We start from the raw sequence: 27,217 nt of genomic DNA on the forward strand, positions 1-27,217 counted from the left end.
AGCCTATAGCCCACTACTGCCCAACAATAGGCTGCCTATATCCACTTAAGATGCTTCTTGATGTTCACCATAACAAAAACACCAGGAAACACGCACCTGAACAAAATCAACACTTACTTTGATTTTGTGATTATCTTTTTCATTACTAATTATGTGCATAAACTATGTTTCTGGTTGCCTTATTTACCGGTTAATGATGCCAATTAGTTAACTCATGAACATAGCCCATAACATCTACATATACCCTTAAGAATATAATTGAAAAATAAAATAAAAACATTAAAGTTGAAAGCTGACCCTTGCTTTTTATCTCAGTTACTAAAAGGCAGGTCATTGTTTATTTTTATTAACAGTTTGTCTGCGTTGGTGGAAGCCCTAACAGAATGAAAGCATTTGCACTGTTTATGCACAAGGAGCTCAGATTGGAAGACAGTGAAGAGGACGTCAAAGACATCTGTGCTGGGACTGACAGATATTGTATGTACAAAATTGGCCCCGTGCTGTCTATCAGCGTAAGTACTCAATGGCTGCATGTCACGTAGTCATCACAACCTAGCAAAAGAAAGTGGGAACTTCCAAATACAGGAGTTCTTTTTCCCCTCCTGCTTTGCATTTTCACACAATAAATTGAGTGTCCAGGTGTGACATTCATAGTTGGAAAAAGTCCAAGGGGCAGAAAATAACATTCAGTGCTACTTTGGTTTGCTTTATTAGTTACCACTTAGCTATGCAAGTTAGGGGAAAAAACCCTCAAAGCACACTTCCTCTCTTTAGTTTGTAACTGATTAATAAGCCACCAGCAATTTTTTCTCCTTTATCCTTTATCCAGCTTTGGGAATGTTGGGCTTTTAGTACACAGGGGCCAATTTTCAGGATTACCCAAGTGATGCCATTTAACACTGTAATAAGCTCACTGAAAAGCTGCTAATGCATTTCCATGGAGCTCTTGCAAACTGCTCTCCTGTATTTAGAATATGTTAACAGCTCTGGACACACAGTGTCCCGAGACAATATGAAAGTGGAAAGACTTGCAATTTTAGGGAACACAGAGACCATTTCCCTCTTGGACTCAGGATAGCATACACTTAGCAGAGTGTACATGCATGTGCACCCAGCTTGCCTTCCAAGTGGGTCTCTCTGCCACAGGGCTGTATTCTGAAACAATAGCTCTGAGTCTGTACATATCTGGACACTGCAGCCCTCATAAGGGGCACAGCTAAGCATGCCAGGTGACAAGGGAAGAATCCACTGCAGAGACGTGATAATTCTATGGAGCTGGATTATATGTGACTCCCGCACTGGGGAATAACTACTATCTATCAATTGCTCTATAGTACGTGGAGATGGAAGGATGGATGATCATGGCTGGAAGCCTAGACTGAAGAAGGGAAAATTATGCAACACCAGTAGGACAGCCAAGCTGGTCTCCCCTCTGGGACAAAATACATGAAACCTGCTTTGGGCTCACATGGGAGAATCCATTCGTTCATTCAACAATTACAGAAAAGCTACATTAGAAAGAAACTGAGTATCCCCTGATCTTGGCACATTTTGTCGTGCTAACTTTTGCTTGACTTTTAGACTACAACTCTTTGTCCTTTTTTTTGCACAATAAATGGGTAAGGACAGAAAAGTAAAATTTATAAAAATGTGAAACTATCATAAACAAGTAGTAAAACTTCAGAGTAAGATATAAAAACAGCAGTAGACTGATTCTGTTGTCCATCAGGAAAAAGGAGCTGAAATATGCATCATGTCCAGAGGGGTCAGACAATTAGAAATGAGCCTCACTAGGCAGAAAGAAGATTTCCAGTTGAGACCACTTCTTTGAAAATTCTTCCTCTCCAGCAGCTGCTGAGGGGTGTGTGTGTGTGTGTGTGTGTGTGTGTGTGTGTGTGTGTGTGAGAGAGAGAGAGAGAGAGAGAGAGAGAGAGAGAGAGAGAGAGAGAAGAGAGAGAGTCTAGCAGAAACATACAAGCCCATTTGTCATTTTATCACCGTGCCACATATTAAGTGATAATCATAAACCTATCAAATATCTGATTTAGGAGGAACCTAATAGATTAAATAATGGTTCATTTTCTTAATATAGAATTGAGGAAATGAGATTTAGAGAGTTTACTCATTAGTGGTAGAGTCCAGTCTTATTAATCTTGGACATACATTTTTTTTTGATTAAGTAATGTTTTTAACTTTGATCAACTTAAAAAATACAGAAAAATGCAAATAAGGAACTGTAGCCATATTCAGAATTAGTGATATATATGTTTCCATCTTTTGTGTATGTATCTACCCATCTATCTGATTTCTTTCTTTCTCTTTCTTTCTCTCTTCCTTTCTTCCTTTTTTCTTTCTTTCTTTCTCTTCCTTTCTTCCTTTTCTTTCTTTCTTTCTTTCTTTACTTTCCTTTCCTTCTTTCTTTTTCTTTCTTTCTTTCTCTCTCTTTTTTCCTTCTTACTTTTTCTTTCCATCTATCATCTATACGTGTATGCATGTATGTGTGTATGTATGTATCTTTCTAAAGTTTCCTTCAAATTTTCTCTATTCTTCAAATAGTCTGCTATAACAGCTGTTTTGTGTGTATTTCATGTATTAATTCAGATCTTTTTTTCTAATGTTTTGTCATTATTTGGTCAATGGGTGATAGAATATAAATTTTTTTTGCTTCTCTTTGTTGATATTGTGGTTGCTTTATTTAACTGATTAATTGCTGTCTTTATTAGGGGGGGTTATCATTTTTACTTATTTTTTTTCTTTAACATTGTTTTTTTTTTGAATTTTATTTTATTTTTTGAAACAGCAGGTTCTTTTTTTAAATTTTTATTATTTTTAACATCTTTATTGGAGTATAATTGCTTTACAATGGTGTGTTCATTTCTGCTTTATAACAAAGTGAATCAGTTATACATATACATATGTTCCCATATCTCTTCCTTCTTGCATGTCCCTCCCTCCCACCCTCCCTATCCCACCCCCCTAGGTGGTCACAAACCACCTAGCTGATCTCCCTGTGCTATGCGGCTGCTTCCCATTAGCTATCCATTTTACATTTGGCAGTGTATGTATGTCCATGCCACTCTCTCACTTTGTCACAGCTTACCCTTCCCCTTCCCCATATCCTCAAGTCCATGCTCTAGTAGGTCTGTGTCTTTATTCCCGTATTACCCCTAGGTTCTTCATGATCTTTTTTTTTTTTCTTAGATTCCATATATATGTATTAGCATACAGTATTTGTTTTTCTCCTTCTGACTTACTTCACTCTGTATGACAGACTCTAGGTCTATCCACCTCATTACAAATAACTCAATTTTGTTTCTTTTTATGGCTGAGTAATATTCCATTGTATATATGTGCCACATCTTCTTTATCCATTCATCCGATGATGGACACTTAGGTTGATTCCATGTCCTGGCCATTGTAAATAGAGCTGCAATGAACATTTTGGTACATGACTCTTTTTTTTTTTTTTTTTTTTGCGGTATGCGGGCCTCTCACTGTTGTGGCCTCTCCCGTTGCGGAGCACAGGCTCCGGACGCGCAGGCCTAGCGGCCATGGCTCACGGGCTTAGGTGCTCCGCGGCATGTGGGATCTTCCCGGACCAGGGCACGAACCCGTGTCTCCTGCATCGGCAGGCGGATTCTCAACCACTGCGCCACCAGGGAAGCCCGGCATGACTCTTTTTGAATTATGGTTTTCTCAGGGTATATGCCCAGTAGTGGGATTGCTGGGTCATATGGTAGTTCTATTTTTAGTTTTTTAAGGAACCTCCATCCTGTTCTCCATAGTGGCTGTACCAATTTACATTCCCACCAACAGTGCAAGAGGGTTCCCTTTTCTCCACACCCTCACCAGCATTTGTTGTTTGTAGATTTTCTGATGATGGCCATTCTCACCAGTATGAGGTGATACCTCATTGTAGTTTTGATTTGCATTTCTCTAATAACTAGTGATGTTGAGCAGCTTTTTGTGTGCCTCTTGGCCATCTGCATGTCTTCTTTGGAGAAATGTCTCTTTAGATCTTCTGCCCATTTTTGGATTGGTTTTGTTTTTTTAAATATTGAGCTGCATGAGCTGTTTATATATGTTGGAGATTAATCCTTTGTCCGTTGATTCGTTTGCAAATATTTTCTCCCATTCTGAGGGAGGTCTTTTCCTCTTATTTATAGTTTCCTTTGCTTTGCAAAAGCTTTTAAGTTTCATTAGGGCCCATTTGTTTATTTTTGTTTTTATTTCCATTACTCTAGGAGATGGGCCAAAAAAGATCTTGCTGTGGTTTATGTCAAAGAGTGTTCATCCTATGTTTTCCACTAAGAGGTTTATGGTGTCTGGTCTTACATTTAGGTCTTTAATCCATTTGGAGTTTATTTTTGTGTATGGTGTTAGGGAGCATTCTAATTTCATACTTTTACATGTAGCTGTCCAGTTTTCCCAGCACCACTTATTGAAGAGACTGTCTTTTCTCCATTGTATATCCTTGCCTCCTTTGTCATTGATTATTTGCCCATAGGTGTGTGGGTTTATCTCTGTGCTTTCTATCCTGTTCCATTGATCTATATTTCTGTTTTTGTGCCAGTACCATACTGTCTTGATTACTGAAGTAGTATAGTCTGAAGTCAGGGAGTCTGATTCATCCAGCTCCACTTTCTTCTCTCAAGATTGCTTTGGCTATTCGGGGTCTTTCGTGTCTCCATATAAATTTTAAGATTTTTTATTCTAGTTCTGTAAAAAGTGCCATTGGTAATTTGTTAGGGATTGCACTGAATCTGTAGATTGCTTTGGGTAGTAGAGTCATTTTCATAATATTGATTCTTCCAATCCAGGAACATGATATGTCTCTCCATCTGTTGTGTCACCATTGATTTCTTTAATCAGTGTCTTACAGTTTTCTGAGTACAGGTCTTTTACCTCTTTAGGTAGGTTTATTCCTAGGTATTTTATTCTTTTTGTTGCAATGGTGAATGGAATTGTTTCCTTAATTTCTCTGTCTGATCTTTCGTTGTTATTGTATAGGAATGCAAGAGATTTCTTTTCTTTTTTCTTTTTTTTTTTTTTTGCGGTACGTGAGCCTCTCACTGTTGTGGCCCCTCCCTTCGTGGAGCACAGCCTCTGGGCACGCAGGCTCAGTGGTCATGGCTCAGGGGCCCAGCTGCTCCGCGGCATGTGGGATCCTCCCGGACCGGGGCACGAACCTGCGTCCCCTGCATCGGCAGGTGGAATCTCCACCACTGCGCCACCAGGGAAGCCCTGCAAGAGATTTCTTGCATTAATTTTGTATCCTGCAACTTTACCAAATTCATTCATTAGCTCTAGTAGTTTTCTGGTGGCATCCTTAGGATTATCTATGTACAGTATCATGTCATCTGCAAACAGTCACAGTTTTACTTCTTCTTTTCCAATTTGTATTCCTTTTATTTCTTTTTCTTCTCTGATTGCCATGGGTAGAACTTCCAAAACTGTGTTGAATAATAGTGGCAAGAGTGGACATCCTTGTCTTGTTCCTGATCTTAGAGGAAATGGTTTCCGTTTTTCACCATTGAGAATGATGTTTGCTGTGGGTTTGTTGTATATGACCTTTATTATGTTGAGGTAGGTTCCCTCTATGCTCACTTTCTGGAGAGTTTTTATCAATAAATTGGTGTTGAATGTTGTCAAAAGCTTTTTCTGCATCTACTGAGATGATCATATGGTTTTTATTCTTCAATTTGTTAATATGGTGTATCACACTGATTGATTTTCATATATTGAAGAATCCTTGCATCCCTGGGATAAATCCCACTTCATCATGGTGTATGATCCTTTTAATGTGTTGTTGGATTCTGTTTGCTAGTATTTTGTTGAGGATTTTTGCATCTATATTCATCAGTGATATTGGTCTGTAACCTTCTTTTTTTGTAGTATCTTTGTCTGGTTTTGGAATCAGGGTGATGGTGGCCTCGTAGAATGAGTTTGGGAGTGTTCCTTCCTCTGCAATTTTCTGGAAGAGTTTGAGAAGGATGGGTGTTAGCTCTTCTCTAAATGTTTGATAGAATTCACCTGTGAAGTCACCTGGTCCGGGACTTTTGTTTGTTGGAAGATTTTTCATCACAGTTTCAATTTCATTACTTGTGATTGGTCTGTTCATATTTTCTGTTTCTTCCTGGTTCAGTCTTGGAAGGTTATACCTTTCTAAGTATTTGTCCATTTCTTCCAGGTTGTCCATTTTATTGGCATAGAGTTGCTTGTAGTAGTCTCTTATGATGCTTTGTATTTCTGCGGTGTCCAGTGTAACTTCTCCTTTTTCATTGCTAACTTTATTGATTAAATCATCTCCCTATTTTTCTTGAGGACTCTAGCTAAAGATTTATCTATTTTGTTTATCTTCTCAAAGAACCAGCTTTTAGTTTCATTGATCTTTGCTATTGTTTTCTTTGTTTCTGTTTCATTTATTTCTACTCTGATCTTTATGATTTCTTTCCCTCTACTAACTTTGGGTTTTGTTTGTTCTTCTTTCTCTAGTTCCTTTAGGTGTAAGATTAGATTATTTATTTGTGATTTTTCTTGTTTCTTGAGGTAGGATTGTATTGCCACAAACTCCCCTCTTAGGACTGCTTTTGCTGCACCCCACAGGTTTTGGTTTGTCGTGTTTTCATTGTCACTTTGTTTCTAGGTATTTTCTGATTTTCTCTTTGATTTTTTCTGTGATTGCTTGGTTATTTAGTAATGTATTGTTTAGCTTCCATGTGTTTGTTTTTTACATTTCTTTCCCTGTAATTTATTTCTAATCTCATAGTGTTGTGGTCAGAAAAGATGCTTGATATGATTTCAGTTTTCTTAAATTTCTGAAGGCTTGATTTGTGACCCAAGATGTGATCTATCCTGGAGAATGTTACCTGTGCACTTGAGAAGAAAGTGTAATCTGCTGTTTTCAGTTGGAATGTCCTAGAAATATCAATTAAATCTATCTGGTCTATTGTGTCATTTAAATCTGTGTTGCCTTATTAATTTTCTGTCTGGATGATATGTTGATTGGTATAAGTGAGGTGTTAAAGTCCCCCAGTATTATTGTGTTACTGAATGTTGGACATACAACTAATACAGGTTGATTGATAGCCTCTAGGAGAGTTACAATGCATTTAGAACTCAGAACATGTTCCATGCAACCAAAAATGGGAAAGCCAGAGGTTCAAGGTTTCCATAGTTTAATATTCTTGATGGTGAGAAGAGGGAACTCAGGTGAAAATATTGTGGTCATGGCTGTAATGGTTTTCCAGACTTGTTAATGAAGAATTAGTGTCAGCCATCACCTAACTGCCAAGATGCCCCTGGTGCTTTTCCGCACACAAAGTCTTTGTGCCCAAGGGTAGAATACTGAAGACCACATTTGACTCTCTCATGTTATATTAGGAATGAAATAGACACCAATTCTAAACTTAGCTCCAGCTACTACAAATTCCAGCATGGAGGATCTTTCTGGAGGGTTATTAGAACCTACTGTAATCACCAGGAGTGGCCAAATCCTCTAACCTGTGTTGACCCTTATTCTGTGACATTGATTCCACTCTTCCAAATGCTGAGGAAGACCAGAGTTGCAGTCATGATCTATATACTGAATGTGTATCCATTATATACTCCAAATTGTTAGGTGTAGATGTAACCCACATCTCTACCCTTGCGCCTTTCAGAGCTCATACAGAATTATCAACAAATGAACAAGGACACATGAGAGCAATGAAATGGATTTACTCTTTCACTTAGTATAGTGGAAAAGGACTAAATACATGGTAGCCAAATCTATATTTCCTCAAAATCAAGTCAATCTTGCAAAGAACTCTTTTTCAAAACTCACTGTGAAGAGCCCAGTGGGGAGCTGAGAAATGGCACTGCCCTGACATAACAGTACACCATGCCATCCCCACCTTCTGCTCTTGACAATGAGGGCTGAACTCAGTTTAATTGATAGGGAGATGCCTCTCTTTGATCGTCACAGATGGACCCATCTATCAGCATGTCATGTGGGCATCAGTTAGAGCTGACTTACATTTTCCTCAGCTATGGCAAAGTCATAATGATTATGTAAATTTACCTGAGGGCCGTTAACTTGTAACAGGAAGGAAGGAAGTATGTCCTGTGTGTGTTATCAGTCTGCAAGGTGTATAATGACTTTCCCTTTTCTCTCCACAGCATGGCATGGGCATCCCCTCCATTTCTATTATGCTTCATGAACTCATTAAATTACTGTACCATGCCCGGTGCTGTGACGTTACCATTATCAGAATTGGTACATCAGGGGGAATCGGTGAGATGGATTGATTTATATACTATTAAACCCAAGTAGTTGTTCCATACAGGGTAAGCTGTTGGTGTGGTAACACACCAATGTACTCTGAACCCAGAAGAAACCCAGATGGGCTAAAAAGTGTCAGGAGGCTGGGCTTGAGGCAATTGAGAAATTTAAATTTAAAGAAAATTAAAAGAATTTAAAGAAATACATGTGTATATAATCTTTCTCTTTTTCCCTGAATGGAAACCTGGAGATTGCCCACTGCCCACTGCCCAGATGGACTTAGGTGTTCTTAAGGGGAAGAGTGGAAGATTGCTAGGAAATATGTTTTGAGGATAAGAGTAAGTTTTGAGGGTTTGAATAGATTTTGAAGCTTAGGAATTTTATAAGTGACAGAAATAAGTGCTTTCAAGTAAAAAAAAAATAAATCACCAAGACTTGCCTTGTTTATCAGCTAAGTAAGCAGACATCAATAGCTCTTAGGAAAACACTGCTTTTAGCTCATGTTGGTGACTACCCTTTTCTTGGCTGGGTCTTTTCCTCATCAACACAGCAGAAGAGATCAGGCCAGGCTTTTAGGGAAGAGTTGGGTGATGCTTCCTAAGGTTTTCTCAGAGCCTCCTCTCCTCCCTTCTTCCTTGGCTGGTCAGACAGCTAGTCAGGAGCCTTGTTTATACATCCACCCTGGGCTGAGGTAAAGTTCTGTGGAGACCTTCTTCTTTTTCACCTTTTTCTTCAGGAGCGGATCTTGTGAGGGGATGATTCTACTATGTCACCAAATGCAAATACAGACAGGGCATTGTAACTGAAAGATTGACAGAGTGACAGGACTGAATGGGAATTATAAAAAAAAAAAAAAGGCTGAGATTTTGGTCTTAGAATTACACAGGTGGCTGAGTCATTCTTCACTAGAAACAAACATGTTCAAAAATATCATGCCCTTTCCACAGCTGTGGTACAGGAATAAAGTCCAGCCAAGGCCCTCACAGATGGATTAAAGAAGGACATCTACAGATGTCCACCCAGAAAGAGAAGGAGAATGTTAGCAATCATTATTAGATCAGGCATCCTTCTGGACTGTTGTTTATCCAATGTTATCCCAAATAAGCAATAGTAGGGAATGATGCATTTGGGCATGAAATGGATAACACTGTTATTAAGATTGCTCATAATTATTGAGTTGTGGGATACAAGGATCTGTCTGCATAGCCCATGCCCATGCAACGTACCATCCTGACTGCTGTGGTTGCCCCTTGATATTAACAAGTGTCCAGTGTGGGCAAAGCAACCTGCTGACCATCCAGCACATGGTCATGGATTCTAGGTCTTTTGTTTGATGGTAACATGATACATACAGCCCATGTAGCACAATGAAGGTCTATGAATTGTGGGAAATTAAAGTAATGTGCTGTTGTAGATTATCTATCATTCTGAAGTTCTGTTCTCATTAAGAACTCTTAGCTTATCAATAAGATGTGTTTGTTTTGTCTTAAAAGCATTGATTTGGAGATGAAGGAGATGTAGCTTGTTGGTTTTTTTTGTTTTGTTTTGTTTTTTCTGAAGTTACCACTCTTTAGATGAGCCAACAAAACTTCATGATGATGAGGTACTCAAATAAATAGTGTTTTGGCCTTTAAGAGAGTTTAACTGGGATATAAATGCTCTAATGCATCTAAATATTAGGATGCCATGTGAATAACTTCATTTTTGATTTCCACATTTTCAACTTCCTTCTCAGTGACTTTCCTGTTTTTAGGACACTGTGAATAATTCAAGAAGATACTTGCTTGATTTCTTTAAAAAGTATCTGACTCACCGAGGCTCTATCATCAGAGCCTACCTTGGGTCTCTAGCTGGATCTTCTAAGTTAACCCCATGTTGATCCACACTGGAATTTATTAAGAACCCAGAAGGATATGGCTATGTGTTATGGTAGGGGTTGGTAAATTTTTTTCTATACAAGGTCAGACAGTAAATATTTTAGGCTTTGCAGGTCATATGGTTTCTGTTGCAACTTCTCAACTCTGCCATTAGAGTGTGGAAGGAATCATAGAAAATATGCAAGTGAATGAATGTGGCTGTGTTCCAATAAAGCTCTACTTACAAAGATGGGCTAGATCTGGCCCATGGATTGCAGTTTGCAGATCTCTGTCTATGGCATCTCTATGGAAACATTCACTCATTCAACAAATTTTTATTGAATACCTATAATGTGATAGGCATAATGCTACTGGGGAGACAACAGTGGACAGACACTGCTCTTGCCTTCATAGAGCCTATGTTTTATCAGGGCAATAGACAAACAAATGAGTAATTACAAAAAATGTGATGAATGTTAGGATAGAGAGTCTAGGGCCCTATCAATATATATCCCCTCATCCAGGCTCTAAACAGGAATCAGAGTGGGTCAAAAACTAGGTCAAAAGCTGGGCCTGGGAAAATTGAATGTAATGTATCTGTGTTGCCTTTTAATTTTTTCTTCCTCTGTGGATTCAGATCTTTTGAAGGAAGTGACTTAAGCTGACACCGGAAGAATGAGTTGAAGTTGGTCTGATGAAAGCGTGTGGGGGAGGATGAGGGAACACACCAGGCCAGGGGAATAACAGTTGGCAGAAAATGGTTTCTCAAGTCCCTGAGACTTGAGTTCCTGAGTCCCAGGAGCAAGCCAGACTTTATAGCAATGGAAGGTCAGCCAAGAGGCCTAATTTACATGGGATCGGAGAGGGGAGGAGGGAGTGGATGTGATGAGAATCAAAAGGAAGAGAGGACAGAGATGCATAGAAATTATAGTAATCAAGGAGTTGCAGAGAAGATTAAATATCAAGTAGTCACATCACTTTATGAAAACTACTTTCTGGAAGGCTCATTTAGTTTATTCCTGACCTACTTTATTCAAATTTGAACCTGAAGGCCAGTACTAATTTGCATGTCCAAGAGTCATGTTTGTCTTGAAATTTAAACCCCATCACATTGTAAATGTGAATCTGGAAAGAAAGCAAATGTAAATGCCTGTTCGGAATGTTATTATTTAATTGCATTTGGAAAAGAAAATAATTTAAAAGATGAAAATGGGGAGAATCATTAGAAACTAGCATTAATTAACGTTGGCAGAAGAGATTACATACTATGTGTCAAAAGTAAACCTAAGTGACATTCTTCTGTAACCACCTATTTATTCCCACACTGCAGGGATTGCACCGGGGTCTGTTGTAATAACAGATAGAGCCGTAGACTCCTTTTTTAAGCCCCGGTTTGAACAGGTAATCTTGGACAATGTTGTCACCAGAAGTACTGAACTTGACAGAGAACTGGCTGAGGAACTATTCAACTGTAGCAAAGAAATTCCCGACTTCCCAACCCTCATTGGACATACGATGTGTACCTCTGATTTTTATGAAGGTGAGAAGAATTTATAAACTGTGAAAGCAGCAGAAAATTGCCAGCAGTACACTTTGTTATTCAAACCCACAGTTTATATTAAAAACTCCACTTTAGGGCTTCCCTGGTGGCACGGTGGTTAAGAGTCCTCCTGCCGATGCAGGGGACGCGGGTTCGTGCCCCGGTCCGGAAGATCCCACATGCCGCGGAGAGGCTAAGCCCGCGAGTCATGGCTGCAGAGCCTGCGCGTCCGGAGCCTGTGCTCCGCAACGGGAGAGACCACAGCAGTGAGACGCCCGCGTACCGCAAAAAAAAAAAAAAAAAAAACCAAAAAAAACCTCCACTTTAGAAATTCATAGTTGGGGATTAAAAAAGGAACTGAAACAGCCTTTTCAACTTACTAAAGCATAGGAATATAAGGACATAATAAGTGGTGGAGACACACACATAGTGAATTTATTTTGCGAGTGGGTTTAATCCTCCTAGAACAAATTGTATACTCAAATGCAATTTGTGATGTTAGCAAAATCTTATCTCTGTTGATGCCTTTAATTTAAATCGGAAAAGGGGGATATGCTTCTATGTTTCTTCCATTTTGAGGTACAGTCACCTGTACCTTGGAAGGGATCTGGTACCCAGGAAAGAGTGGGAGCCAGGAAATGGGAAGAGATGTTTGGGAGAGGAAATCCCTAAGGGATGGGGTAGTCTCAGAGCAGTTCTTTTTTCTCTTGGCCATAAGTAAAATGTCCCCAAATCAAGTTTAGTAACAAAATTGATGGTGACTCCCAAGTAGCAGCTCTTGCCACAAGTGGGGAGGGGCCAGGAGAAAACACCCTCCAGGACAGACCTTGCTCATTCCACAAGAAAGAATCTAACCAGGGTTGGTACCATTCCTTGGAGGGCATTCTAGAAATCTTGCGGTGTAGCTGTGCTTGAGTATGTTCATCAAACTACATATTACCTCATTTTAAATTATTTTTCTTTTCTTTTCACTTTGGATCAAACTTAGACTATTATATTGAATTCTAAACAGTTATATATGGAGATATATTATGTATAAACATGACTTCAGGTTAGTAAAGGTGTTGTCACCATATATATGTTATAAAATAGGGGCCACTTTGGGTCTGATAGGGTTGAGACTTTGTCTCAGGCCACTGGCCCCTTCATGGGGAGGGTCACCAATGGGTTTAAGCCAGAACTTGCAAATGGTACCCACTGCAGTCAATGTTTCCTTTGGGCTGCACAGTATTTTTTAGAATATGAATTATTTTGCGAACATTTATAATTTCTGGAGATTTCATATGAAAATCCAGATTTTTGGCTTCTTGAAATAACATAACATTAAAAATATAAAATAATTTATTCATGGCAGCCCTGGCAAGCCTCGGCCCACATCTGGGGCTACACTCACTGAAGGTGAGGTGAGGCTGCTCCCTTCCAACAGGCAGACCTTGTTGACATTACCTGCTTAACTTGTGGCACATCTGAGTTTGAATTGGCTAAAATAGCACTGCATTAGAGGTGTTGGCAGGCAGCGCTAAGGAGGAGGGCACAAGGAGAAGCAGATAGCAAGGATGGAAATAGCATGAAAGATAGAGGAAAGGGAAAAAAGAGGATTTTGCAATATGGATGGTGACAGAGTCTACTGGCCTCCCTACTTCAAGAGGACACCCTTGGGGGTGGGGCGCGGTGAAGCCTGTTCCCAGCACAGCCATGGTGGAGGAGGAATAACAGCATCAGGCTTTTCTCCATTTCCTTCTGGTCCCACTGGTTGGTACAGATGGAATTCAAATGCTAAATAAACACCGAAAGCAGCCTAGAAGGGAAAATGCGATTGCAAAAGAATGGCGTGCAGCCTGAGGGGTGTGGCAGGAAAAGGTGGACAAATCGACCATCTTTGTGTGGCTACCACGGTCATGATGCACAGACGGAGCTGCAATGTCCAAACCACCACCCTGATCCTCAAGTAACTTAGGATCATCACTGGGGCTTGGAGCCTTTTCTTCTTCCCCAGCATCTGTCCCTGGGCCGGCCGCCAGTTGCAGGTGCAACCTGAGATTTTCCTCAAAGGGCAGATCTTCCAGAGACCCTCCAGGTCCTGCTGTCTCTGGGCACAGTGCTGGCTGCTGCGGCCTTTCAATGGTCACTTGCCCTAGAGCTGGGGGAACTCAGTGCCATGGAGATTCCTCTCTGTGTGAGACTCTTGAGCTGGGCACAGCCTTGCCCCAGGTCCTTTGATAGGATGATCCAGATGGCCAGATTTATCCTACCTGGGGTGCAGGCCCACGAGTTAGAGTCAGCCATAGAGCACTAGGGCTGACAGCAAGCCTCTTAGTGATGCTACAGCCACCATGGGACATCAAGTCGCTAAACATTCTCCATTCTCTTTCAGGCCAGGGTCGACTAGATGGAGCGCTGTGCTCCTTTTCCAGAGAAAAGGGGTTAGACTACTTGAAAAGAGCATATAATGCCGGCATCAGGAATATTGAAATGGAATCTACGGTGTTTGCGGCCATGTGTAGACTTTGTGGTCTAAAAGGTAAGACTTTCATGAATGCCTAAGGGTCAAATTCTCCTCTTTCATGCAGTTATTTTCACTCTTCAGGAGAAGAAAAAGGAATCCAGCTATTTATTACTTTGGGTTGAATGCACAGTTATCTCATAATATCTTGTGAGTGGGCAGGACATTATTTCTGTTATACAAATGAGGAAACCAAGCCTCAAGGGTCAAAAGCAAGTTGCTCAAGGTCACCAGCTAGTGGGTTACATAGCCAAGACTTGATAGATTGTTCTGCTTTCTTCATCCTGGTAGTGGATGCTGTTTTCTACTACAATTGAATTTACTGAGACATGACACAAATAAAATATTCCTAAAATAGTCCATCAAAGGACAAAACTTCAGTGGAGTAGTGTGTTTTTAAGGTTAATTTACATGCATTTTTGCTTTTCCCAACTTTTTTATTTTGAAAAAAAATCAATAATACAGAAAAATTGAAAGAATAGTGTATATGTGTGTGCATATATATATACACACATATATATGCACACACATATACACAAACACACCTATTTGCTTTTTTCTCCTGAATCATTGTATATAAATTATAAATATTATGCCACTTAACTCTTGTAACTTAGCATCATTTCCTAAGAATAAGGATGTCCTCCTAATGACCACAATACAATTATCAAACCAAAAGAAATAAAAATTTAAGAAAAGTAAAAATCATTTCATAACATCATTTAACATGCATTCCATGTTTAAATTTTCTGATTTTCCTAAAAATATCTTTAAAGATTATTTTAATCTAATATTGAATTAACTTCATACACTGTATTGCTTAGTTATTATATCTCTATAATTTTACATCTAGAATAGTTTCCCTACTTTTCTTTTTTCCCCAGGATGGTGGAATTTTTGAAAAGTTCAGGCAGTTATCTTGTAGAACATCCATGTTCTAGATTTGTCTGTACTCATCATCGTGGGATTTCATTTTATTTCCTGTAAAGCAGAAATAAAGTCTAGTGGCTTGAATAGATTCAGCTATGTGGCAAGAATACTTCACAGTAATGTAAACTTTCCATTGCACCACATCAGGGAAAGGTAATGTGAAGATATTCCACTGTTAGTAATTTTGAGTTGGATCACTTGGCTCAAGGGGTAACTGCCCATCTCCCTCCACTGAAAAATTAATGTTTTCTCTCTCTAAGTAGCAAGTAACTTCTGCGATGATAATCTGGCACTGTGTGAACGAATATCCTGTAACCCAATCGTCTTCTCCCAGTGATTTTAGCATGGAATACAAATGATGATTTTCTAATTCCATCATTTCTCCTACATTTGTTAGCTAGCATTCTTTTAAGAAGAGCCTTTCTTTCTCACACTCTTCTCTCTCTTTTTTCTTTTTGGTGGCAGGGAGTCGTTATTGTTTGATGGATTTTGTTCAAAGCAGTGTGTTATAAGCAGTTTCTGTCATTATATTTTTGATACTCAAATTATCCCAAATGTGGCCAGGAAGAGCCCCCTTCTAGTACACTCTTTTGTCCTTTTCACATAATTCTCTTAACTCTTGAGAATTTTCTTGCTTTCAGGCACAACAAGATTCTTAGGTACCACTTACACTTTCCTTGCCTCAGGTCTGGGATCAGCCATTTCTCCAAGAATCTCTGCTTCCTTTGGTTGGAGAGTGGCATTAAGAAACCAAATATGGGTGTGGCATGCATTTTTATTTTTGGTGAAATTATTCCAATAGAACCACTAATCTCTGACCAACACCAAGAAAACCTATTGAAGTAAAACATAATTTTCACAAGGACTAATCAATATAACTATTCGTTGTGATTTTAAATTATTTTCATAGTCATCCTCTAGATTAAAAAAATTCAAGTTTTTTGATGGAAGAGGTAAACCTGCAAAGTTAATTAAATATTCTTTATTAAATTGGCTATGAAAGCCTCAGACCTAAAGCAAAATAGGACCATCTGAAATATTATTTTTGAGTGGGAAGCAGTCCCCAAATATGAATAATGATGTCTAAGAAAATGTTGGAGCAACTTATTTTAGAATTCATAGTTTTGTTTTTCATACAGCAATTATCTTTTTTTTTTTCCACAAAAGAGCCCGTAAAATGTGTCATCTATCAAACGTGTTTTATAGTGTACCTACTGAGTGCATAGCACAATACAAGAAGCTTGGTTTTTAAATCAAATCTTTGGCTGATAAGATTTGTCTCAATCATTATCTTCTTAAAGAAAGAAGGACTTCTGTGCATCAACCAGTGGCCTGAGCACCCAAGCAGTAGGGACACAGCAGGATGATGCAGACAGAATCTCTGCCCTTGTGGAGTCTAGCGGGGAGACAAACAACAACAACAGAGAGCAATCTATAATAATATGGTAATATGTTAGATGCTGAGGAGCATCATGGTGAGAAATAAGGCAGGGAAAGGGCATAGGGACAACCAAGGTAGGGAGAAAAAACATACATTAAAATAGGGAAGGGTGCACAGAGAAGGTGCCATTTAGGAAAATGCCACGTGGATGTCTGGTCAAAAGCAGTCCAGGAAATGCAAATCTAAGGCTACCAGGCAGGAGCATTCAGAGTGTGCCGGAGAAGCAGGGAGACCAGTGTGTGTGGAGGGGAGTGACAGCAGTGGAGAGGGTAGGAGATGGAGGGAGTATGGACTGTGTGGTCCCTATGAGAACTGTGACTTTCACTCTGAGAGATATGAGAAGTCATTGCTTTGAATAGAGAGGTGATGGGATCTGGCTTGTGTTTGAACAGGAGCACACTGGCTGCTGATCTGGGAACAGCCTACTGGGGTTAAGGGCAGAAGCAGGGAGAGAGGTAAGAGGGCTGATACAGTAGTCTAGGGAGAGATGGTAGACTAGTACAACAACAGTGGAGGAGGTGAGAAGTAGTCATCTGCTAGATACGTCTTGAAGGCAAATCCAACACGATTTGTTGACAATTTGATGTGAATTTGGAGAGAAACGCAAGTGAAAAATGATGTCCAGGTTTTTGGCCTGAACAGCTGGAAGGATGGAGTTATCACAATTGGGGTAGAAAAAATTGGGTGCGGATTTGGCAGTACTGTAGTAGACATCAAAGGGAGGCTAAGTGAGCAGGTGGATCCATGAATCTGGAGTTTAGGTGAGATGTCTGGACTGGGGAAGTAAAACTGGAAGTTGACAGCATATAGATGGCATTTAAAGCCATGTAACAAATGAGATGACAAACTGCCTGAGTGTAGAAACAGAAGAAAAAGTCAGGGGAGGTGAGGGAGATCCAGCAGAAACTAAGGAAGAGTCGTCAGTGCAATTGGCAGTATACCTGGAGAGTCTAGTGTCCCAGCCCCAAAGAAGAAATCTTAAAAGAAGTAAAGAATTACAGCCCAATAATGCCTTATGTGATCACAAGTGGAACTTTAATTCTAATACCTGTCCTTATTGTCAATCAATTTTAATATACAAAGCTACAAACAAAATGTATGCGGTAACATTTTAGAAAGGAGTTATAGGTCACAAGAAGAGATTAATTGTAGAACCACTACTCTCATCTCAGAATGAATGTACACACAAATCCTTGTAACATATGAGTAAAGGATGCAAGTGCATCCTTGTCTTCTTTAGGAGGCCATCATTAATACCTCCTTTCAGGGAAACAATAGCATCTGCTTTTCTCTCCACAAGTTAGTGGGAGTGGGAGCCCCAGCGGCAGGCAGCCTGTCCTTTCCTGAGCAGCAGCCTAACCAGCACATGACCTGCGGGAACACCTGGATTCAGATATTTCTGCTCCAGGAAATGTTTCCTCACATTACTTTCTTATGGAAACAGCAAGCGGCCACTTGAGTCATGTCTCCACCTAATATGCAGATGGAGGAAAATTTGGTAACCAGTTTAGTCAAACATAAAATGCCACATCACGAACTGCTGCCCTGATGTAAGTTTAGTGATGACCATCAGTTCTTTCTGAATAGGTAGCCAGAGAGAGTTCTAGGCTTCTGAACCCCAGACCCTAGTCTTTCTCTCTTTGAGGGTGTTGCCAAAACCTCAGCGACGTTATTCTCTTATGAGGGATTTTTTTGTCCTTGCCACGAATCCTTGTGACCTTGCTTTCTTGGCCAGCTTCAGGTACCTTCCTGGACTCTGTCCTCTCTAGCTTGCCCCATGCTGCGTTTTCCTTTTTCTGCTGCTATTGGAGCTGTTGGTAGCTGATTTCAGCCTGCCAATAGCTCTCTTCCAGGCCACTGCTGCAGCCTTTCCATTGAGCAGACCCCTTCTGGGCTGCCAACATTCACACTAAAGGTTGTATCTGTAACTCTGTAATTCTGTAGTTCTTGGGAGTATTTCTGTCCAAATTTCTTCATGGTGACAGGGACTCTACCTCAGACACCACCGTTTCCAAAGGTGCACTCCTTGTACACGAAGATCAACACGTGGAAGATCAACCACCAAGGAAACAGACCAAAACCTCATGCATATGATGCTACCATGTTCCTATCTTTTCATCCCCACTTCATTATATCCTTCCGCAAAAGCAGTGAAGCTTGGAAAAGCTCTGTATGAGGTAGAAAAGCTTGCTTTGGGGAAGGGCTGAGAGAGACTTCACAAGCAGCTGTTTTAACATACTTATTGTGGAGGTTATATACCGATGGTAAGCGACACTGGAAAATGTGTTTCATCTGGCACTGAAAGCTCAGGGTTCCCAGGCTTAGTGCCCCTCCCCCTCAATTCCTCTCCCACTGTCAGCAATGGCCCTTTCCAACCAGTCTCTCCAGACAGCCTTCTCTAATGGTCTTTTTATGTCCCTTTAATACTACCAGATGACTGGATAACCAATCTGACTTCATACTAAGGCAATGATGGCTAATAAATAACAACTTTTAATTTAAACGAGTCTTCTAGAGGCTCATTGTCCTAACTCAGAGGAGTCAGTCATTGACTCTGGACCGGTGCAAAAACAGATCTTTCTGCATTCACCTGGGACCACATGGATTACCACTTCTTATCTTTATGATTAATATAAGATCTCACCATAAGTCTCACTTCATCAGAGAAGTTTTGTATGACTACCTAAACTAAACGCACTCACATTCATTCTACTTACTCACTCATTCACTCATTTCACTTCATTTCTCTGCATCACATTTACCACTATACCAGACTACATTTGTTTTCTTTATATATTGACTTACATATTATTTTACATGTATTAATGCATGGAGGTATGTATTTAGCATCTTCCTCCATTACAGTATAAGTAGCATGAGAACAGGGACCTTGTTTGCCATTTTTTTTGCTATATCTCTAGCACTTAGAATAATATCTGCCATATGGGCATTCAATAAATATTTACTAAATGAATGAACAAATGAGTGAACAGAATGACCACTCAACCCCTACTGACCATGGAAGATGGCTATAACAAATTCAACTGGTTCTTTCATTACCCAGCTACATTTATGGCTTGGAATTTTCTAAAGGACTTCAGAGTGCCACATAATTGTCCAACTAGGAAGAGGCAAAGCCTTAAGGTTAAGCCTCCCTTTGCTGTAAGTTTCATACAATACTTCTGCTATAGCTGTAACCCTTGGATCTCCTGATATTTGACAGGTGGATAAACTGCTTGAAATGGGGCCACGGACACCCCTAAGTTCACTACTGTTATCCTGATCTCATTATCCTGAAAAATAATAGTGGGAATCCATTGTTGCTTTAACAAAGATTTGGGTGAGGGAATAGTGGCCATCACAAAATTATTTTACCTTGAAAGGCTGAACCTTCAGAACAAGGTAAACCCACTGTACAATGCTGTATGAATGCATTCATCTATGGTTTTATAATATGCATACCTCTGTCCCTCTCTTAAAGCAAAATCTACTTTAATTAAACCCCTAACATTCTGATTAAAGATGTTAATCCTTTTGCACTGTGAACTTGTGATAAGTACGTTCAATTTTTATCCATCTTTAAAAGACAGTGCCTGCTGCCTTTTGACACACGCTTGCTTGCATGGCAATATATGAAACATAATATTTATCCAAGATTATTTTCACTTAAATCTTTGTCTTTGTTGTTGGCAGAACTCACAGTGGGTTTTCTTTAAGGGTAATGGAAGAATTCAGTGTTATTTCTTTTGACAGATACTGGGAACTTTGGGAATGTATTCAGCTTTCATAATATTTCAGCTCAGTGAAAGGGAGCAGAATCTGGCTTTAATTCCATTGTATATTCTTCTGCTGGTCCCAGAAATGAAGGCTATTGGGCTCTGGGAACTGCAGGATGATCACTGATAAAGTAAAAAAGATATTACAACAAAGATTAAAGATTATATTCAGTCTGGAGCTGGACCGTTTCTTAACTCAAAAATGAGGAAAATTGGGGTTTTGAAATATTATTACACAAAGGCAAAAGGCAACCCATTGCAGCTCTTCACCCTCACAGTATCTCCTGAGAGATACTGTGGCTCAGAGAGGTTAAATAACTTTCCCACGTTCTCACAGTAAATAAGAAGTAGCTGGACTGGAACTGGAACCGAGCTCTGTCTGACTTGAGGTCCCTTTGCACCATGCCCTGCTGAGTCTTCCCAGCAGCCTCCCATGATGCACAAGGTTCAGATCTCTATTCAGAGGAACAAAACAAACAAACAAACAAAAAAACCTACAGGTTTTTCTGTTTTAAAAGTTAGCTGTGCTACTTTAGAAAGAAAGCAAACCCCCTAAGGGCTAACCACATACCAAGATGGTTAATGTTGGAATCAAATAAAGCATTACATTGATACTTATTCAGTAGTATGCACAGTTATTATTTTACCAAGAAAATAAGTCAGTGTGTCTGGTAAATCAGGCATAAATGGTAATTCATTTATTATGCTTATAAAGACAGGATTTTAAAAAATTGTTTCTTCTTGCTTTGCTGGGTTTTACATATTTTAAATCAAGGTCAGTGTCTAGAGTTTTCTTTGATTCATTTTAATTCTACTCTCTTGTCCTCTATCCTACTCCTGCCTTCCTGTACCAACACACTCACATGTTAGAGAATGATTTGGGGCCACAGATTCAACATTTTATGTGTTGGCATTACCTGTGACCCGCCTCTTCCCACCTGTGACCCCAGTGGGGTTCCCTGCGTTCTCCCTGTTGGGTCCTCCACCCCTAGCACAGCAGGCACATCCTCTGCACATCCTGACACATCTCTGGTTGGAGGTCCAGCATTCAGCAGAAGTGCAAGTCCCCAAGTTTGCAGCTGGACCTCCTGGAGGTGAGAGCATGGTCCTCATACCAAGATAATGTGAGGCACAGAAGCTGAGCAAGACCTTTGAGGTGCCACCTGCTCCTTTCTCAGAGAATGAAATAAGACCCAGAGAGTAAAAAGTGACCTGTCTAAGGAAACACAGCTAGATCAAGACGAAGATGGACTAGCCCTGTTATCTCCTGCCTCCTCACCCCCATTCCCAGCACTATTCCATAGGTATAAAAGAGTATCTTATTTATCTATCAACAGATTATACTTTCTCCTTTTTCTAAAAGACATTAGCAAAAGCTTTCAATAAAAGATGAATGTATAAATAATTTAAGCAAAGGTAAAGAGAATAAGAGGCATGTATTTAAGGGAGTAGATGGGGAGTTCTCAATATCAAAGAGCTACCTGGTAGGGCAATACTAAATCTAAATACTTAAGATTTAGTTCTGAGTTTCCTAGAGGCCAAGTTGAAAATGGAAACACTTTGAGTTACACAGCTCTCATTATCTTATAAAGAAAGCATTTAAGATTTGTCATAAAAATATTATCTAAATGTTAAACTTAAGTGAAATTATCAGCTATATTACATCGACAGTGTCTTTAGTAACACTTTTATAAAAGATATGGGACAATTTTTGATAGAGTTAATGCTAAATCTTGTTTCTTTGGGAACCTAAGGTACTAGGGTGCAGGTATGAACATTTGCTTTAATTTGATTTAATTCAGGATAGAGTTTAAAGTCTTTAAAGCAATAGCTGTCAAATATCAATGTGCAAATAATTTAACCGAGTTTTTTTTTAAAAAAATACAGATTAACTGCCCTTTCTTATTCCTCACTCCTTTTTTTGTATGTCTGTGATAAAGCCTAAAAATCTGCATTATTAACAAGCTCTGGTTCTGAGGCAAGTGGCCAGTGGAGCACATTTTCAGAAATGCCAGTCTAGATGAACAACTTGTTCCTATGCTCCTTAGCTTTGATCAGATCCTTTGAACATAAATTTTCTCCACTTGGTTTCTGATTAGCAGTCAACAGCCTGAGATAGACATCTCAGAGGAGACAGAGGAAGTGCAAAGGTTCTGGGTTGTTGAAGTTTCTGTGTTTTATATACCAGGCACCCAGGGAATAAAGATGGGGTCTGCCTAAAAAGCTCAAACCTTGAGAAGTGAAGGGCTCCCTGTAAAGGGTCGGGGAGAGGTGGGAGAGGAGCAGTCCTAAGGGCCAGGCTGGAAACTCCAAAGCCAACCTTTGCTGCTTTGTCATTTTCTGAGACCCGGCCCTGTTTGGTTTTGCTGTGCACAGGGAGTTTCTGCCTCCCATTGCTGCCTTTGCCTACAATTCATGGGAAAACCTTCCTGCAACTCCATTCTGAATCACAGAGGTGGGGCTAAAGCAGGGATCCATGGGGGACTACAGGTTTCTAATAATTCAGGGTGGGCTTCAGGAGCCTGAAACCCTTGAAATTATATACAATATTTTGTGTGTATGTGCATATGTGTATTTTTGTGAAAAGAGGTTGCAGTTAACAACTTTCATCAGATTTGCAAAGGGACCAAAAACAATCAAGGAGTTAGAATCACTGGGAGTTCCTGGTGTGGCCGAGGGTACTCTGAGCTTCACGTTAACACTGGTGTGTTCCCATCCCATTGCAGCCGGAGGTCAGTTAGCTGACAACCTCCTTGGTGACAGCTAGGTCACTGAATGCCTCTCTGCAGGAGCCATCTTCCCTGCCCAACCTGAGGATTATGGTAGCAAAGCTGTCAGGCTTAACTTTGACAAATTGTTTTGGGTAAATTAGTCCCTTTTAATTGCTTGTGGAAATAGTAATTTTACATCAAATGACAAGATTATTACAGGCCGCTTGTTAATGGGTCCTCCAGCATCAAGAAAGCACCACTGAGATTGCGATGACCTGTTCTTGTCCCTCTTTGGCCTTACCCTTGAAATAGCTGGAGAAGACGATAAGTAAAGTCAGCTCCCACTCCTTGACAAGTACAAAGCACATGTTTCCTTTTATCCTTCTGCCAAGTGAAGGATTAGAGAAGGACTTTCATCTTTTCCCTGATACCACCAGCTCATGTCAGCCGTCACAGACTTGCTGATCATTAACTTGAAAAGCCGAGGAAGTTTCTAGTTCTTTCATTTACCTGTTTACCTGTTGGGCCAACTTGCTTTACAACTGAATGAGTTTTGAGTAAACAGGGTCCTAGGTGATGAAAATACTTGACTCAGCTCAAGTTGGATATTTTCAATTGCTTTTCAGTTCACCGAACAGGAGGGTCAGTTTGACTAATCGGTCAGGGCAGGTCTGCCTTATGGTTCGCCATGTGCAGAGGAGGAGGGATGGGAGGTAGAGGAGTCTTCTCAGCAGCTTATGAAGCTGGGAATTGATTGGCTATTTACTAGCTGTGTCCTACTGGGCCATTTGACCTCCCTAAGCCCTCATTTCATCATTTGTCCAAAGGGGATAAAAATAATAGCTAGCTCATGGCACAGCTATGAGGTCTAAATGGTATAATAAATACCCAGCATATAGCAAGAGCTAAACCAAACAAAAAAGATAGCATCTATTATAATTACAGTCCATTTCTCCTTCTCAAATCCAGAAGTCTGAGATAGTGCAGAAGTCAAAGAAATAAATATCACACTCACACTCAACTTTATCTTCATGACCTCAAAGCTTGTGACTGTAGCTACATCTAATCCCAGATCCACTGAAATCCTTTCTTAAATGATGCAGATGAAGATAGAGATTGTGACACTGCTATCAATTCAAAGTGGTTGTCACTGTATAACCACATTGCTTGAAATCAAAGATTTCATGTGAAACTGATGACAAAGAAATTGCAGGGGACCCAGTGTCTCTCTCTTGTTCTTGCTGGGACAAACCAAAGACGCCACTTTTATGGTGTGTTTTCAAAAATGATAATTTCACTTTTTTTAAAAGAAAGATGTTTGCTCTTTCCCTCTAGTTTTGTAACTATCACAAGATTTTGTCCTCATTCTTTAGAAACTAAATGCTAATAAATGTGCTCCTTCATGCAGCTGATTCTTAAGCATATCATTTATGCATATCATTTCATTTAAGCATATCATTTCATTTTTTTTCTCAGATTTCAAAAGAGTCAGTACTCACCTTTATTGCTATTTCCCGAGGTTAGTGGTCATATCTCTTCTCTATTTATCTCCCTCTCCAGTAAGCAAACTCAAACACTGCACCAAGGAGTAAAACATCATCTCAGGAAAAAAATGGCTAGCTTGATGTAGAGAATGGACTTGAGGACACGGGGAGTGGGAAGGGTAAGCTGGGATGAAGTGAGAGAGTGGCATGGACATATATACACTGCCAAATGTAAAATAGATAGCTAGTGGTAAGCAGCCGAATAGCACAGGGAGATAAGCTCAGTGCTTTGTGTCCCCCTAGAGGGCTGGGATAGGGAGGGTTGGAGGGAGGGAGATGCAAGAGGGAAGAGATATGGGGATATATGTATATGTATATGTATATGTATATGTATAACTGATTCACTTTGTTGTAAAGCAGAAACTGACACACCATTGTAAAGCAATTATACTCCAATAAAGATGTTAAAAAAAAAAAAAGAAAAGCCTTCTCTAAGAATTGGAAATGGGATAGAAAACTGGAGGTCTGTGTATTTTGGATGGCAAAGATCCCTCCTTGTTCTTATCTTGAACACAAACCTTTTCTAAGCCTTAATGTAGCCAATTATAGGGGAAAGGAGAAGGGAGAGTGCTGAAAATTATTTCAATTAACTTATTTAGGTGGAGTGTTTGGTGGGAGTCCACAGAAATATGAATTATAATTCATATGGAAGTCTGGAAGGTTCAGTGGATTGCATTTACGTAACAGGGAAAACTACACAAAGTTCATGTGCTAGGGACACAAGGATGTCTGGTTAATGTTTCTATGCAAAAGATAAACACATTTGTTTGGTAATGGTCTTATTTGCTCTTTTAGCTGCTGTGGTCTGTGTGACACTTCTCAACAGACTTGAATGTGACCAGATCAACTCTCCCCATGATGTTCTGGTGGAGTACCAGAAACGGCCTCAGCTCCTAATCTCCAGATTCATCAAACGGCGGCTTGGACTTCGTGACCAGACATCATAGCTGGGCAGCCCAATCCTTCCCTGCAAGCTTGTAGTTCCAGTCATAATGTTGAAGTCATATATTATTTGTGGCATTTTTATATAGTTCTCATCCACATGCTAAAATCATAACTGAATGATTTTATACAACCCTTTCTCTTAAAAAAAGAATTTACTGTAAAAGAGTTTAATAACTTACATTAAATTAAATTCAAATTTCATTTTAGAATGAGTTAGCTAAGTCAGTCTAATAATTAAAACTGTAAAACTCCTGTACTGTGACATTTGGAGTTTCATATGCAGCATTAATTAGGTTCACGTCAAAATAGATCAACCACTTGTGGATACAGTTACCCGTCACTCTGTTTCTGAAACTAATCCAGAAATTCATGTTAGAACATTGTCAGGCACTTCTAGATGTTGGACAAGTGACAGAAATTGATCATGCATATTCAAAATATTTACAGAAAAAAAGTGTCAGTGTAATGTAGGTCTATATGAAAAAGCTACACTTAGGGAAATGTGACCATACTTCTTTTTTTTCCCCTGCAGGATTTCAGTGCACCATGTAATAGGGTTAGAGGCTTAGGTTTGCCCATGTTTGTGATTTTATCAGAAAAAGTAACAATTCTATATCGCACATTGATTTTCAAATGAAAACCCTTGGAAATGCAAGGAAAGATCTTCATTTTTCTTCAGAAATCACAAATGATTAAATCACCTTCTAGCAATTTTTTTTTCTTTTAAGGAAATGCATTTTGAAGAGGCTGTATTTTTAAAATTTCATTTCAATATTAACCTCATAGGCTGAGGAATTAATAACAACTGAATTTAGACCTGAGTTCAAGATGTTAAAGTCATCCTTTTGTGTGACTTTGAAGCAGGTCTTGCCTGCACCCAACATGTACCCCTATTCAGTTTGACCCTCTGGCAGGCATGGTGTCACTTAGGGGATACACCTTGCTCTGTATGAGTTGATGCCTCCTGGGGGGTTCTTCTAAGGCTGATACACTTAAGAGTTGGGAAGCACAGATGGCAGAAGGGTGGAGGAGAGCTTACAATCTTGAATAGCATGTAACGTTATATACATATATTTATATTGTTGTGGCTCAAATAAAATTTAATTCCAACCATGAGAGAGATTTCTTTTGTTTCTTTGTAATCAATGACAATAAACAATCTCCCGAGAGGAGCATCAGTTCAGGAACTTTTTTGGTAATAGATATGCTTGGAGTGCAATTTTTAAAGTATCCAAGTAATTCACCATCAAATACCAGCATCAGAACTAAAAGTAAGGTAGAATAACACTGCGGTCATTAGTGAGGTTTTCACTGTGTTTCATATATATTTTTAGATCAAGTGGAAACTACTTCAGACTGTCCTCCATAAGCCTTCAATATGAACTTTTATTTACCTGTTCCTGGAAAATCTTATTTTCCTTTTTATTGAGAGAAGAGGAGGTTATGAGAGAGGGATAGAGAAGAAAGAAATAATTGCAGTCAGTCCACCCCTCAACTCCTGTGGAAGGGTGTGTGTATGTGCACGCACCTGCCAGCAACCTGGGACACCTCTTTGACGAATCTGCCTTCCTCATTTCCACATCCAAACAACTGCCAAGTCCTATGAATTTATTCTTCTAGACAGCTCTCCAACCTGTCCACCAGTGGACAGCCCTCCTGCTCCTCAAGCCAGCTTCCTCCCAGCCCCACCCACAGCCTCCCACAATGC

General features: G+C 39.7%; 2 protein-coding genes across 8 annotated transcripts in view; one reads left to right on the forward strand and one right to left on the reverse strand.

Moving 5' to 3' along the window:
* The window catches only part of UPP2 (uridine phosphorylase 2), a 42,755-nt gene extending 17,244 nt beyond the window's left edge, over window positions 1–25,511 (forward strand). Inside the window, exons 3-7 of the mRNA XM_059051563.2 lie at window positions 354–512; window positions 8,161–8,275; window positions 11,450–11,659; window positions 14,034–14,180; window positions 25,360–25,511. Of these exons, the coding sequence (XP_058907546.1) occupies window positions 354–512; window positions 8,161–8,275; window positions 11,450–11,659; window positions 14,034–14,180; window positions 25,360–25,511 (783 nt within the window). The remainder of the gene's footprint in view (window positions 1–353; window positions 513–8,160; window positions 8,276–11,449; window positions 11,660–14,033; window positions 14,181–25,359) is intronic.
* Window positions 1–27,217, reverse strand: part of CCDC148 (coiled-coil domain containing 148) — a 427,998-nt gene that overhangs the window by 81,878 nt on the left and 318,903 nt on the right. Inside the window, exon 15 of one of the 7 annotated variants that reach the window (XM_067026096.1) lies at window positions 15,030–15,143. The exons of 5 other annotated variants lie outside the window; for them this stretch is intronic. In XM_067026096.1, the coding sequence (XP_066882197.1) occupies window positions 15,132–15,143 (12 nt within the window). In that variant the 3' untranslated portion in view covers window positions 15,030–15,131. Of the gene's footprint in view, window positions 1–15,029; window positions 15,144–24,544; window positions 24,597–27,217 lie in introns of those variants that run through there. One more of the 7 variants, XM_067026095.1, reaches the window with a different exon arrangement.

This window comes from Kogia breviceps, chromosome 2, assembly GCF_026419965.1.
Source record: "Kogia breviceps isolate mKogBre1 chromosome 2, mKogBre1 haplotype 1, whole genome shotgun sequence".
Classification (NCBI taxonomy): domain Eukaryota; kingdom Metazoa; phylum Chordata; class Mammalia; order Artiodactyla; family Physeteridae; genus Kogia; species Kogia breviceps.